Here is a 14004-nt window from a genome sequence, read left to right as displayed (position 1 = left end):
ATCCCCTCCAAACCCCAATTCGTTCTCAGACTGATATAGAAAGTTTGTTTACTTGGTTTTCCCAAACCCATTGCACTCTCTGTCTCTCTCCGAAGGGATGGAGGCTGTGTCTGTGCTTTGGCATTTTCCTATGGTCTCAGCTGCAATCTCAGAAATGACCAGTGCTCCTTCTGGCACTGCTGCTGTGTAGGCCTCCAATTGGATTTGCAGCTCATGGGGCACTGTACTGAATGGGACATTAGCCCTGGGCACTGCCACTTGGTTAGTTGCCATTGTCACAAAGTGGTTCCAGGACCTGGCGCCAGGGGAAGAGAGGTCACATGTCCCGTTTTCATGAGCAGTGATGAGCCCTTAGACATCCTGGTTATCTGCAGCTCTTGATGTGCCCGCACCTCTGACACTTCTCTTAGCCAGACATCTGAAAACTAACTGCTCACCATGCACTGCCCACTTCAGCTCCTGTTCCCCAGCTTGAGCCTTCTGGACACTGGGCTTACTCACAAGACTGGACCCCCACCAGAGCGAGGCTCATCCTGTGCTTTTACATGTACGTAGACTTTGTACAACAGATGGAGCCTCTTACCTCCTTCATCCTGTTCACTTTGAGGGCTCTCTCTGTGATCAATGCTTGCTTCTGCAACTGCTTGTTCTGGTCCTGCAATTGGCCTATGGTCTCGATGAGCTGGCAGATGTGCTCCAGGTAGCCCAGACCTGAGCCCCGATCACCCACCTTCTCCTGGTTTACCTGGAAGCAGAGTTCATGGTCTTTATTATAAAACACAATGGAACACCATTAACAAGTTACAATCAGCACTGGAGAACATTTCTTAATACCCTTCAGGCCAAACTGATACACTAACTCTGTTTCTGTGGGAATAGCACTGACAACAATATGTCTGTGGGAGTGACACTGACTTTGTGTCTGTGGGAGTGACACAGACTGTGTGACTGTAGATATTACAGTGACAGTGTGTCTGTGTGAGTGACAGACAGTGACTGTGTTTCTGTGGGTGTGACATTGACAATATATCTGCGGGAGTGACACCGACAGTGTTGCTGTGGGAGTGACACTGACTCTGTGTCTGTGGGAGTGACACTGAGCTTTGTCTGATGGATTGAGACTAATATGCCTGTGGGTGTGGCACTGACAGTATGACTGTGGAAGTGACACTGATCCTGTGACTGTGGGAGTGACAGGTACAGCGTGACTGGCAGTGACACTGACCCTGTTTCTGTGGGAGTGACATATATAATGTGACTGGGAGTGACACTAACCCTGTGTTTGTAGGAGTGACACGATCCTATGACTGTGGGAGTGACACTGACCATGTGTCTGTGAGAGTGACACTGATCCTGTGTCTCTGGGAGTGACACTAACCCTGCAAGTTCTACATCATCCCTACCTGCAAGCTTTGAATCCTTTAATACATGGACTGCAGTGGTTCAAGAAGACAGCTCTGCACCACTTTCTTCAGGGCAACTGGGGACAGGCAATAAATGCTGACCTATCCAACAATGCTCACATCTCCAAAATCTTCTTGCAATATAAATGTAGTTAGACATTCAAAGGAGGTTTGTCACTTTGTTGTTAATTGAAGAGGGGTAAAATAAATTTTTAAACTGTGTGTGTGTGATGAGAGAGACTGGGACACACTGTGGAGCTGGGTGAGGTTTGATCAATTAACTTTGTCAAATTTGTTGATCTCAGTCAATTACAATGAGAAACAGTGTTGCGAGCGCTGGGGTCAGAGAAACACTGCCAGGTTTACTGCCCAACATGTCTTTTGATCATTACATCCATCATTACAACAAGCCTGCACTCTGGATAAAGATAGAGAGTGGATTGAAGAGTCTACACAGCTCAATGTTATAATAGTAATTAAACTCTCAGGCTCCATTTTGCCAGAGCAGCGAGGAGAGAAGGTAAGTTGAAGCGAGGGCTGCCAGGAAAGGTAAGTTTTCCCGCTTAAAAAGGGACTTACTTACCTCAGGAGTCGGGCCTCCATTTTGACAGAGCGGTGAGGAGAGAAGGTGAGGTCAAGTGAGGGCTGCCAGGAAGGTAAGGGCTTAATTTATATTGGACAGTGGTTAAACCCGCGATACTACACATGTTGTATCTCCCTCCTGCTCCCCCCCCCCCACCTCTAACCGGAAGAAGAAGATTCTGTAAGGTAAGGCTTTTATTTTTTTTTCCTTATCTTTCTTTCTCATATATTTAAGTGCATTGTTTGGTTTTAGTTCATATAAAGTTAAGCTTACAATGGCAGGGGAACTCAGACCCGTGGCATGTGCCTCTTGCATGATGTGGGAGCTTAGGAACGTGTCTGATGTCCCTGACTCTTACACTTGCAAGAAGTGTGTCCAACTGCAGCTCTTGTTTGACTGCATGACGACCCTGGAGCTGCGGATGGACTCACTGTGGAGCATCCGCGATGCTGAGGAGGTTGTGGATAGCACATTTAGTGAACTGGTCACACCGCAGGTTAGAATTACTGAGGGAGACAGTGAATGGGTGACCAAAAGACAGAAAAAGAGTAGGAAGGCAGTGTAGGTGTCCCCTGCGGTCACCTCCCTCCAAAACAGGTATACCATTTTAGATACTGTTGGGGGAGATGGCTCATCAGGAGAGGGCAGTAGTTGCCAGGATCATGGCAGCGTGTCGGGCACTGCTGTTCAGAAGGGCGGGAAAAAGACATGTAGGGCCATAGTCATAGGGGAGTCTATTGTGAGGGGAGTAGATAGGCGGGTGTGAGGCTGAAAACGGGACTCCCAGATGGAATGTTGCCTCCCAGGTGCTCGGGTCAGGGATGTCACCGATCGGCTGAAGAGCATTCTGAAAGGGGAGGGTGAACAGCCAGTTGTCTTTGTGCATATAGGCACCAACGATATAAGTAGAAAACGAGATGAGGTCCTGAAGGAAGAATTTAGGGAGATAGGAGAGAAGTTAAAGAGGAAGACCTCAAAGATCGTGATTTCGGGATTACTACCAGTGCCACGTGCTAGCCAGCATAGAAATGAAAAAATAGGCAGGATGAACACGTGGCTTGAGAGATGGTGTAGGAGGGAGGGGTTCAGATTTGTTGGACATTGGGATCAGTTCTGGGGAAGGTGGGACTATTACAAATTGGACAGTCTACATGTGAACCAGACCGGAACCAATGTCCTTGGGGGAGTTTTTGCTACTGCTATTGGGGAGGTTTTAAACTGATGTGGCAGGGGGCTGGGAACCAGAAGAGAAAACAAGTAGGCAGCGAGGTGGAGACTGGAGACTTTAGGAATTATGAAGATAGCATTAATAAAGGGAACAGTAGGCAGGGAGCAGATGAGCGCAAAAAAACTGGTGGCCTGAAATGCATCTAATGCAAGGAGTACAGTGTGTAAGGCAGATGGGCTTGGATTGGTGCTTGGGAGTATGACATTATTGCAATCACAGAGAGTTGGTTGAAGGAATGGCATGATGATTGGCAACTAAATGTTCCGGGATATAGACTCTTTAGACAGGACAGGGAGGGAAGTAAAAGCGGGGGGTGGAGTTGCATTGCTGGTCAGGGATGATATCACGGCTGTGCTAAAGGAGGACACTATGGAGGTCTTGGCTAGTGAGGCATTATGGGTGGAGCTGAGAAATAAGAGGGGTGCAGTTACATTGTTGGGGCTGTATTACAGGCCTCCCAACAGTGAGCGTGAGGCAGAAGAACAAATAGGTAAACAGATTATGGAAAGATGTAGAGGCAATAGGGTAGTGGTGATGGGAAATCTTAATTTTCCCAACATTGACTGGGATACACTTAGCGTCAGAGATCTGGATGGGGCAGAATTTGTAAGTAGCGTCCAGGAGAGTTTTCTAGAGCAGTATGTCAATAGTCCGACAAGGGAAGGGGCCATATTGGACCTGGTATTGGGGAATGAGCCAGGACAGGTGGTAGAAGTTGCGGTGGGAGATTTCTTTGGGAACAGTGACCATAATTCTGTAAGTTTTAGAATACTCGTAGATAAAGAAAAGAGTGGTCCTAAGGGAAGAGTACTAAACTGGGCCAAGGCCAATTATATCAAAATTAGACAGGAGCTCAGAAATGTGGATTGGACACAGCTATTTGAAGGGAAGTTCACATTTGAGATGTGGGAGGCCTTCAAAGATAGATTATAGATATTGCAGGATAGACATGTCCCGTTGAAGGCAAAGGAGAGGAAAGGCAAGATTCGTGAACTGTGGATGACAGGAGAAATTGTACCACTAGCCAAGAGGTAAAGGGAAGCGTACATAAGGTCTAGGCAGCTAAGAACAGAATGAGCCCTGGAGGAATATTGGAAGAGAAGGACAAGTGTTAAACGAGGAATCAAGCAGGCTAAAAGGGGTCATGAAATAGTTTTAGCAAGCAGAATTAAGGAGAATCCCAAAGCATTTTATTCTTATATAAGAGGCAAGCGGGTAACTAGAGAAAGGATTGGTCCACTAAAGGATAATGAAGGAAGGCTGTGTGTCGAACCTGAGAGAATGGGTGAGATTCTAAATGATTACTTTGCATCAGTCTTCACTGAGGAGAGGAACATGATGAACATTCAGATTAGAGATAGAAGTTTGATTAGTCTGGATCACGTTGGTATAAGTAGGAAAGATGTGTTGGGTAGGCTAGAGGTTATTAAGGTGGACAAATCCCCAGGACCGGATGGGATTTATCCCAGGTTGCTGAGGGAGGTGAGAGAGGAAATAGCTGGGGCCCTGACAGATATCTTTGTGGAATCCTTATATACAGGTGAGGTGCCAGAGGACTGGAAGGTTGCTCATGTTATCCCCTATACAAGAGGGGCAGTAGGGATATTCCGGGTAACTACAGACCAGTGAGCCTGACGTTGGTGGTGGGAATGTTGCTGGACAGGGTCCTGAGGAATGGGATCTATTTATATTTAGAAAAGAATGGGCTTATCAGTGATGGGCAACATGCCCTCTTCCAGATCATTTATGTATATTACAAACAACAGTGGCCTCAACACTGACCCCTGTGGAACCCCACTGTGTGGAGGAAATTGTGCCTTACCAACCTAATAGAGTTCTTCGAGGAAATGACCAAGTTGATGGATGAAGGAAGGGCTATTGATGTCATATACATGGACTTTAGTAAGGTGTTTGATAAGGTTCCCCATGGTAGACTAATGGAGAAAGTAAAGTCATATGGTGTGCAAGGTGTTCTAGCTACTTGGATAAAGAACTGGTTAAACAACAGGAGACAGAGAGTAGTAGTTGAAGGGAGTTTCTTGAAATGGAGAAAGGTGACCAGTGGTGTTCCACAGGGGTCAGTGTTGGGGCCACTGTTGTTTGTGATATACATAAATGATCTGGAAGAGGGCACTGTTGGTATGATCAGCAAGTTTACAGATGACATGGGGATTGGTGGAGTAGCAGAAAGCATAAGGGACTGTCAGAGAATACAGGAGGATATAGATAGACTGGAGAGTTGGGCAGGAAAGTGGCAGATAGATTTCAATCCAGACAAATGTGAGATGATGCATTTCGGCAAGACTAATTCTAGAGCGAATTATACAATGAACGGAAGAGCCTTGGGAAAAGTTGATGGGCAGAGAGATCTGGGAGTGCAGGTCCATTGTACCCTGAAGGTTACTGCACAGGTGGATAGAGTGGTCCAGAAGGCATATGGTATGCTTGCCTTCATTGGACGGAGTATTGAGTATAAGAGCTGGCGGGTCATGTTAAAATTGTACAAGACATTGGTTTGGCCACATTTAGAATACTGTGTACAGTTCTGGTCGCCACATTACCAAAAGGATGTGGATGCTTTGGAGAGGGTGCAGAGAGGGTACGAGGATGTTGCCTGGTATGGAAGGTGCTGGCTATGAAGAAAGTTAGGTAGGTTAGGTTTATTTTCATTTGAAAAAAGGAGATTGAGGGGGGACCTGATTGAGGTTTACAAAATCATGAAGGGTATAGACAGGGTGGATAGAGACAAGCTTTTTCTCAGGGTGAAGGATTCAATAACAAGAGGTCACGCTTTCAAGGTGAGAGGTGGAAAGTTTAAGGGGGATACACGCAGCAAGTACTTTACACAGAGGGTGGTGGGCGTTTGGAACGCATTGCCGGCAGAGGTGGTACAGGCAGGCACGGTAGATTCATTTAAGATGCATCTGGACAGATGCATGAGTAGGTGGGGAGCAGAGGGATACAGATGTTTAGGAATTGGGCTCCAGGTTTAGACAGTACATTTGGATTGGCTCAGGATTAGAGGGCTGAAGGGCCTGTTCCTGGGCTGTCAGTTTTTTTTTGTTCTTTCTCTTTGTTCTATATTTGAGTCTACACCTTCAACTGCATGCTTACACAATGTCATCAGACAGCCACTTTCCTTCCTATCCTGTCACATTGTTCAATAAGAACAGGAGGATTGCAGACAATTTCCCCTCTTCCTGGACTTTCCCACAGGCTGCACAGTTCCAGCACCAGTGGGAATGAGGGCTCATTGTATCAAGAAACTCGGAAATTCCACACAAGACATTCTAAGCAACACTCTGACATCATCCTATTCCTTATCCTGTCACCGATGTCTCCTTGTTTCTCAGGGAGTTGCTTGTTTCCTCAGCTGTGATTCCACAAATGAAGCAACATTAGCAGAGGGATTGAATTCAAGATTCATTAGCAGAGGGATTGAATTCAAGAGTCGTGAGGTGATGTTGCAGCTGTACAGGACTTTGGTTAGGCCACATTTGGAGTACTGTGTGCAGTTCTGGTCGCCTCACTTTAGGAAAGATGTGGAAGCTTTGGAGAGGGTGCAGAGAAGATTTACCAGGATGTTGCCTGGAATGGAGAGTAGGTCGTACGAGGATAGGTTGAGAGTTCTCGGCCTTTTCTCGTTGGAACGGCGAAGGATGAGGGGTGACTTGATAGAGGTTTATAAGATGATCAGAGGAATAGATAGAGTAGACAGTCAGAAACTTTTTCCCCGGGTACAACAGAGTGTTACAAGGGGACATAAATTTAAGGTGAAGGGTGGAAGGTATAGGGGAGATGTCAGGGGTGGGTTCTTCACCCAGAGAGTGGTGGGGGCATGGAATGCGCTGCCCGTGGGAGTGGTAGAGTCAGATTCATTGGCGACCTTTAAGCGGCATTTGGATAGGTACATGGATGGGTGCTTAATCTAGGATAGAAGTTTGGCACAACATCGTGGGCCGAAGGGCCTGTTCTGTGCTGTATTGTTCTATGTTCTATGTTCTATGTTCTAAGTGACAGAGCGGATCACAGCCAAGAATCTCTTAAACCATGACCTCAGCAGCCTCGGGCTGGGGTGGGAATGGAATTTGGAGCAGATACACACACCAAAACAAGACACAGGTTATTAACAAAGGTGGGAAATAATTCCAGCCAAAAAAAAACGTTGAGCAAATTGTTCCTTTCAACAGATGATAAAATGCACCTCCATAGCTATTCAGCCACTTAGTTCACTAAGGTGTCAGTGCAGTGCAAAACACATGAGCCAAAGATGGTGCCTCTTATATAAATAATGTAAGAGGGGGCACAGGGCATGAAGAATTTTTTGTTGAATTTATAAAAATTTGAAATGATGGGGTCTCTGCTCTCACAATGTTAGTAGGATATAACATGTTCCCTGAACCCTGATGGATTTCCTGTTTAAATCAGGGCAAGGGAGAGGTTTGTTAGGCAAAAGTTGACACACTGCTCAGCAGTTGAGAACTAAGTGAGAAACTTTCATGGTATTGGGGGTATTGTAACAGCACGGATAGAGGATTGACTAACCAACAGAAGACAGAGAATTGGGCCATTTTCAGGTTGGCAAACTGTAGCTAGAGGAGTACCACAGAAATCAGTGCTGGGGCCATAGGTCTTTAGAATATATCGTAATGATGAGGAAAGTGAATGTACTATCACCATGTTTGTGGATGAGTCAAAAATAGGTGGGAAGGTAAGTGGTGAGGATGACCACTTGCCTGTCTCAGTGGGACAAAGGTATCTTACACTTGGAACAAGTGCTCCTTAAACAGCCTTCGCATTTCTGTTGTGCATTTCCCGTAGAACAATTGTTCCCAATTTATACTCCACAGCTCCTGTCTAATAGCAGTATAATTTCCCATCCCCCAATTAAATACCTTTCTATATTGTCTGCTCCTATCCCTCTCCATGGCTATGGTAGAGGTGAGGCAATTGTGGTCACTGTCACTGAAATGCAGAATCAGCAGAGGGATAGACACAGTCAATGGGCAAAAATTTGGGGGATGGGATATAACATGGAAAAATATGAGATTATTAACTTTGGCAGAAAGAATAGAAGAGCTGAATATTATTTAAATGGAGAACAATCTCATCCAAGAATCATAAAAAGCTAGTATCCAAGTTTAGCAGTTATTAGAAAAGGCAATGGAATGTTGCGGTTTATTTCAAAGGAAATGGAGTATAAAAATAGAATGGTTTTGCTGAAAGGGACTTAGATCCACAGTATTTTGCTTTCCTTAATACTCAATCTTTAATGGTACTTTCAAGGCTGTGATAGATTGTTGATACCTTGAGTAATCAAGGAATAATGTGAACAGGGTGGCAAAATGGAGTCTAGGAGGAAAATTATCTCTTTGGACTGTGGGAGGAAACCAGAGCAATTGAAGGAAACCCACACAGACACGGGGAAAATGTGCAAACTTCACACTATCACTCAACTTTCCTTCGGTAAGGTCCTCAAAACATTTCATAGTATTCCAGCTGTTGTCTGATTCACCTTAAAGTAGCCTAACTTGTGCTACCTATTGAAGCACCTTCTGGAAGTACAAGTATATTCCCTCCACTGCTTCACCTTCATTTTATCCTACTTGTAACTTCATTTGAGAGTTTTGAGCCAGGGTAAGTGAGGGGAGAGAGCAGGAAGAAGAAAAGAGGAGGTCTGTGAGAAGAAGAAAGGAGGAGGTCTGTGATAGACTGGAGACCAAGCAAACATTAAATAAACGATTTCATGATGCAATGCTGAGAAGAGTAGTCTGGATATAATGAAGAAATGAAGGTATTGTCCAAATGAGGCATGAACCAATGGAATGCAACATGAAGGGATAAAGTAAAAAAAAAGTCAAAGAGCAAACAATGAAATAAACAAGCAAAAATCACACAGAATAAGTATGGAGGATGGGTTGCACTTAAACTGGAGGGGCACCAACTTCCTGGGCGGGAGATTTGCTGCAGCACTTCGGGAGGGTTTAAACTAGTTTGGCAGGTGGATGGGAACCAGAGCTACAGATCAGAGGAGAGGGTAGTTGTTGAACAGGCAGAAATCGGTGACTCTAAATAGAACGCAGAGAGTCTGTCAGGAAGGATACACAGTTGATAGGGAAAAAGGATGGGTTAAAGTGTGCCTGTTTCAATTCAAGGATTGTCAGGAATAAGAGAGATGAACTTAGAGCATGGATCAGTACTTGGAACTACGATGTTGTGGCAATAATGGAAACATGGATTTCACAGGGCCAGGAATGGTTGCTAAATGTTCCAGGATTTAGATCTTTTAAAAAGAACAGGGAGGGGGGTAAACGAGGAGGGGAGAAGCATTGTTAGAGAGTGCATTACAGCTGCAGAAAAGGCGGTTGTTGTTGAGGAGTGTTTGTCTACTGAGTCAGTATGTATGGAAGTCAGTAACAGGAAAGGAGCAGTCACTTTATTGGGTGTTTTCTATAGATGTCCCAATAGCAGCAGAGAGATGGAAGAATAGATTGGACAGCAGATCTTGGAAAGGTGCAGATGTAACAGAGTTGTTGTTATGGGTGACTTCAACTTCCCCAATATTGATTAGAACCTTCTGAGTGCAGATGGTCTGGACGGTGTTGATTTTGTCAGGTGTGTCCAGGGAGGATTCCTGACTTAATATAATGATAGGCCGACTAGGGAGGAGGCCATATTGAATTTGGCACTTGCCATCAAGCCAGGCCAGGTGTCAGATCCCTCGGAGGGTGAGCATTTCAGTGACAGTGACCACAACTGCCTCACCTCTACCATAGCCATGGAGAGGGATAGGAGCAGACAGTATGGAAAGGTATTTAATTGGGGGATAGGAAATTATACTGCTATTAGACAGGAGCTGTGAGTATAAATTGGGAACAATTGTTCTACGGGAAATGCACAACAGAAATGCAAAGGCTGTTTAAAGAGCACTTGTTCCAAGTGTAAGATACCTTTATCCCACTGAGACAGGCAAGGAATGGTAAGGTGAAGGAGCCTTGGATGACAAGAAAAGAGGAGCTTCTCATGAAATGGAAGAAGGAAGCTTACTTAAGGTTGAGGAAGCAAGGATCTGGCACAGGATTATAGGGTAGCTAGGAAAGAACTCAAAAATGGACTGTCGAGAGTTGGGAGGGAGATTAAAAAAGCCTTGGTGGGAAAACCCAAAGGTGTTCCATACTTCTGTGAGGAATAAGAGAGTGATCAGAGAGAGAGGGTAGGGTCAATCAAGGATTGTGGAGGGAACTTGTGCCTGGAGTCTGAAGAGGTAGGGGAGGCCCTAAATGTGGTTTTTACTTCAGTATTTACTAGAGAGGGGGACCTTGTTGATAGTGAGAACACCATGGACCGGGTTTGAACAGATTGATATTAAGAAAGTGGATGCGCTTGAAATTCTGGGAAGCTTTAAGATAGATAAGTCCCCAGGGTCGGACCAGATATATCCAAGGTTACTATCAGAAGCAAGGAATGAGATTGCTGCACCTCTGGAAATGAATTTTGCATCCTCACTCTCCATGGGAGTAGTACCGGATATTCGAGGGAGGCAAATATTGTTCCTCTGTTCAAGAAAGGGAATAGGGAAATCTCTGAGAATTACAGACCAGTCAGTCTTACATCTTAAGCAAGGTACTGCAAAGGATTGTGAGAGATAGGATTTATGACTATTTTGAAAAACAGTTTGATTAAAGATAGTCAGCATGGCTTTATGAGGGGCAGGTCATAAACCTTATTGAGTTCTTTGAGAATGCGATGAGACAAGATGATGGTGGTCACGCAGTAGATGTGGTGTATATAGATTTCAGGAAGGCATTTGATAAGGTTCTCCATTGTAGGCTCATTCAGAAAATTAGGAGGCATGGGATACAGGGAAATTTGGCTGTCTGGATTCAGAATTGGCTGGCCAAAAGCAGACAGCGAGTGGTGGTGGATGGAAAGTATTCTGCCTGGAGGATGGGTGACCAGTGGTGTCCCCCAGGGATCTGCTCTTGGGCCTCTGCTCTTTGTAGTTTTTATAAATGACTTGGATGAAGAAGTGGAAGGGTGGGTCAGTAAGTTTGCCGATGACACAAAGGGCCTGGGAAATGAATATTCAAGGCTACACGTGCTATCGTAAGGATAGACTGACGGGCAGAGGGGGTGGGGTGGCCTTGTTGGTAAGGGAGGATATTCAGTCCCTTGCGCGGGCGGACCTAGAGTCAGGGGATGTAGAGTCAGTGTGGATAGAGCTTCGAAACACTAAGGGTAAAAAGACCCTCATGGGAGTCATCTACAGGCCCCCAAACAGTAGTCTGGATGTTGGAGGTAAGTTGAATCAGGAGCTGAAATTGGCTTGTCGCAAAGATGTTACTACAGTTGTTATGGGGGATTTTAACATGCAGGTAGACTGGGAGAATCAGGATGGTATCGGGCCTCAAGAAAGAGACTTTGTGGAGTGCCTCAGGGATGGATTTTTAGAGCAGCTGGTGCTGGAGCCGACCAGGGATAAGGCGATTCTGGATCTGGTATTGTGTAACGAACCAGAATTGGTCAGTGACCTCGAAGTGAAGGAGCCATTGGGAAGTAGTGACCATAATACAACAAGCTTCAATCTGCAATTTGAGAGGGAGTGGGTACAATCTGAAGTGACAATATTTCAGTTGAATAAAGGGAAATATGGAGCTATGAGGGAGCAACTGGCCAAAGTTCAATGGTTCAATACCTTAACAGGGAAGACCGTGGAGGAACAATGGCGGATATTTCTGTGTATGATGCAGAAGATGCAGGATCAGTTCATTCCTAAAAGGAAGAAAGATCCCAGGAGGAGACATGGGCGGCCGTGGCTGACGAGGGAAGTAAAGAAACATATAAGGTTAAAAGAGAAAAAGTATAACTTAGCGAAGATAAGCGGGAAAACGGAGGACTGGGAAGCTTTTAAAGAACAACAGAGGATTAGTAAGAAGGAAATACGCAGAGAAAAAATGAGGTACGAAGGTAAACTGGCCAAGAATATAAAGGAGGATAGTAAAAGCTTTTTTAGGTATGTCCAAGGCAAAAAAATGGTTAGGACAAAAATTGGGCCCTTGAAGACAGAAGCAGGGGAATATATTACTGGGAACGAAGAAATGGCAGAGGAATTAAATGGGTACTTCAGATCTGTGTTCACTGGGGAAGACACAAACAATCTCCCTGAGGTAACAGTGGCTGAAGGACCTGAACTTAAGGGAATTTCTATTTGCCAGGATTTGGTGTTGGAGAGACTGTTAGGTCTGAAGGTTGATAAGTCTCCGGGACCTGATGGCCTGCATCCCAGGGTACTGAAGGAGGTGGCTCGGGAAATCGTGGATGCGCTGGTGATTATTTTCCAGAGTTCAATAGAATCGGGGTCGGTTCCTGAGGATTGGAGGGCGGCTAATGTTGTGCCACTTTTTAAGAAGGGTGGGCGGGAGAAAGCAGGAAATTATAGACCAGTTAGCCTGACCTCAGTGGTGGGAAAGATGCTGGAGTCTATTATAAAGGATGAAATTACGGCACATCTGGATAATGGTAACAGGATAGGACAGAGTCAGCATGGATTTATGAAGGGGAAATCATGCTTGACTAATCTTCTTGAATTTTTTGAGGATGTAACTCGGAAGATGGACGAGGGAGATCCAGTGGATGTAGTGTACCTGGACTTTCAGAAAGCTTTTGATAAAGTCCCACACAAGAGGTTAGTGAGTAAAATTAGGGCGCACGGGATTGGGGGCAAAGTACTAGATTGGATAGAGAATTGGTTGGCTAATAGGAAACAAAGGGTAGTGATTAACGGCTCCATTTCGGAATGGCAGGCAGTGACCAGTGGGGTACCGCAGGGATCCGTGCTGGGACCGCAGCTTTTTACAATATATGTAAATGATATAGAAGATGGTATCAGCAATAACATTAGCAAATTTGCTGATGACACAAAGCTAGGTGGTAGGGTGAAATGTGATGAGGATGTTAGGGGATTACAGGGTGACCTGGACAAGTTAGGTGAGTGGGCAGATGCAGTTTAATGTGGATAAATGTCTGGTTATCCACTTTGGTGGCAAGAACAGGAAGGCAGATTACTACCTCAATGGTATCAAATTAGGTAAAGGGGCTGTTCAGAGAGATCTGGGTGTTCTTGTCCACCAGTCAATGAAGGCAAGCATGCAGGTACAGCAGGTCGTGAAGAAGGCTAATAGCATGCTGGCCTTCATAACAAGAGGGATTGAGTATAGAAGCAAAGAGGTGCTTCTGCAGCTGTACAGGGCCCTGGTGAGACCACACCTGGAGTACTGTGTACAGTTCTGGTCTCCAAATTTGAGGAAAGACATTCTGGCTATTGAGGGAGTGCAGCGTAGGTTCACGAGGTCAATTCCTGGAATGGCCTTACACGGAAAGACTGAAGCGACTGGGCTTGTATACCCTTGAGTTTCGAAGACTGAGAGGGGATCTGATTGAAACATATAGGATTATGAAAGGACTGGACACTCTGGCAGGAGGGAACATATTTCCGTTGATGGGGGAATGCCGAACCAGAGGACACAACTTAAAAATACGGGGTAGACCATTTAGGACAGAGATGAGGAGAAACTACTTCACCCAGAGAGTGGTGGCTGTGTGGAATGCTCTGCCCCAGAGGGCAGTGGAGGCCCAGTCTCTGGATTCATTTAAGAAAGAATTGGATAGAGCTCTTAAAGGTAGTGGAGTCAAGGGGTATGGAGATAAGGCTGGAACAGGATACTGATTAGGAATGATCAGCCATGATCATATTGAATGGCGGTGCAGGCTCGAAGGGCAGAATGGCCTAC

At 45.3% G+C, this 14004-nt stretch overlaps 1 protein-coding gene across 2 annotated transcripts in view; it reads right to left on the bottom strand.

Moving 5' to 3' along the window:
* Window positions 1-14004, bottom strand: part of LOC140463661 (uncharacterized) — a 68544-nt gene that overhangs the window by 28026 nt on the left and 26514 nt on the right. For both annotated transcript variants that reach the window (XM_072557986.1, XM_072557987.1), the window contains exon 3: window positions 584-745. In XM_072557986.1, the coding sequence (XP_072414087.1) occupies window positions 584-745 (162 nt within the window). The remainder of the gene's footprint in view (window positions 1-583; window positions 746-14004) is intronic.

Source organism: Chiloscyllium punctatum, chromosome 38 (genome assembly GCF_047496795.1).
Source record: "Chiloscyllium punctatum isolate Juve2018m chromosome 38, sChiPun1.3, whole genome shotgun sequence".
Taxonomy (NCBI): Eukaryota; Metazoa; Chordata; class Chondrichthyes; order Orectolobiformes; family Hemiscylliidae; genus Chiloscyllium; species Chiloscyllium punctatum.
This window is presented reverse-complemented; position numbering and strand designations above follow the sequence as displayed.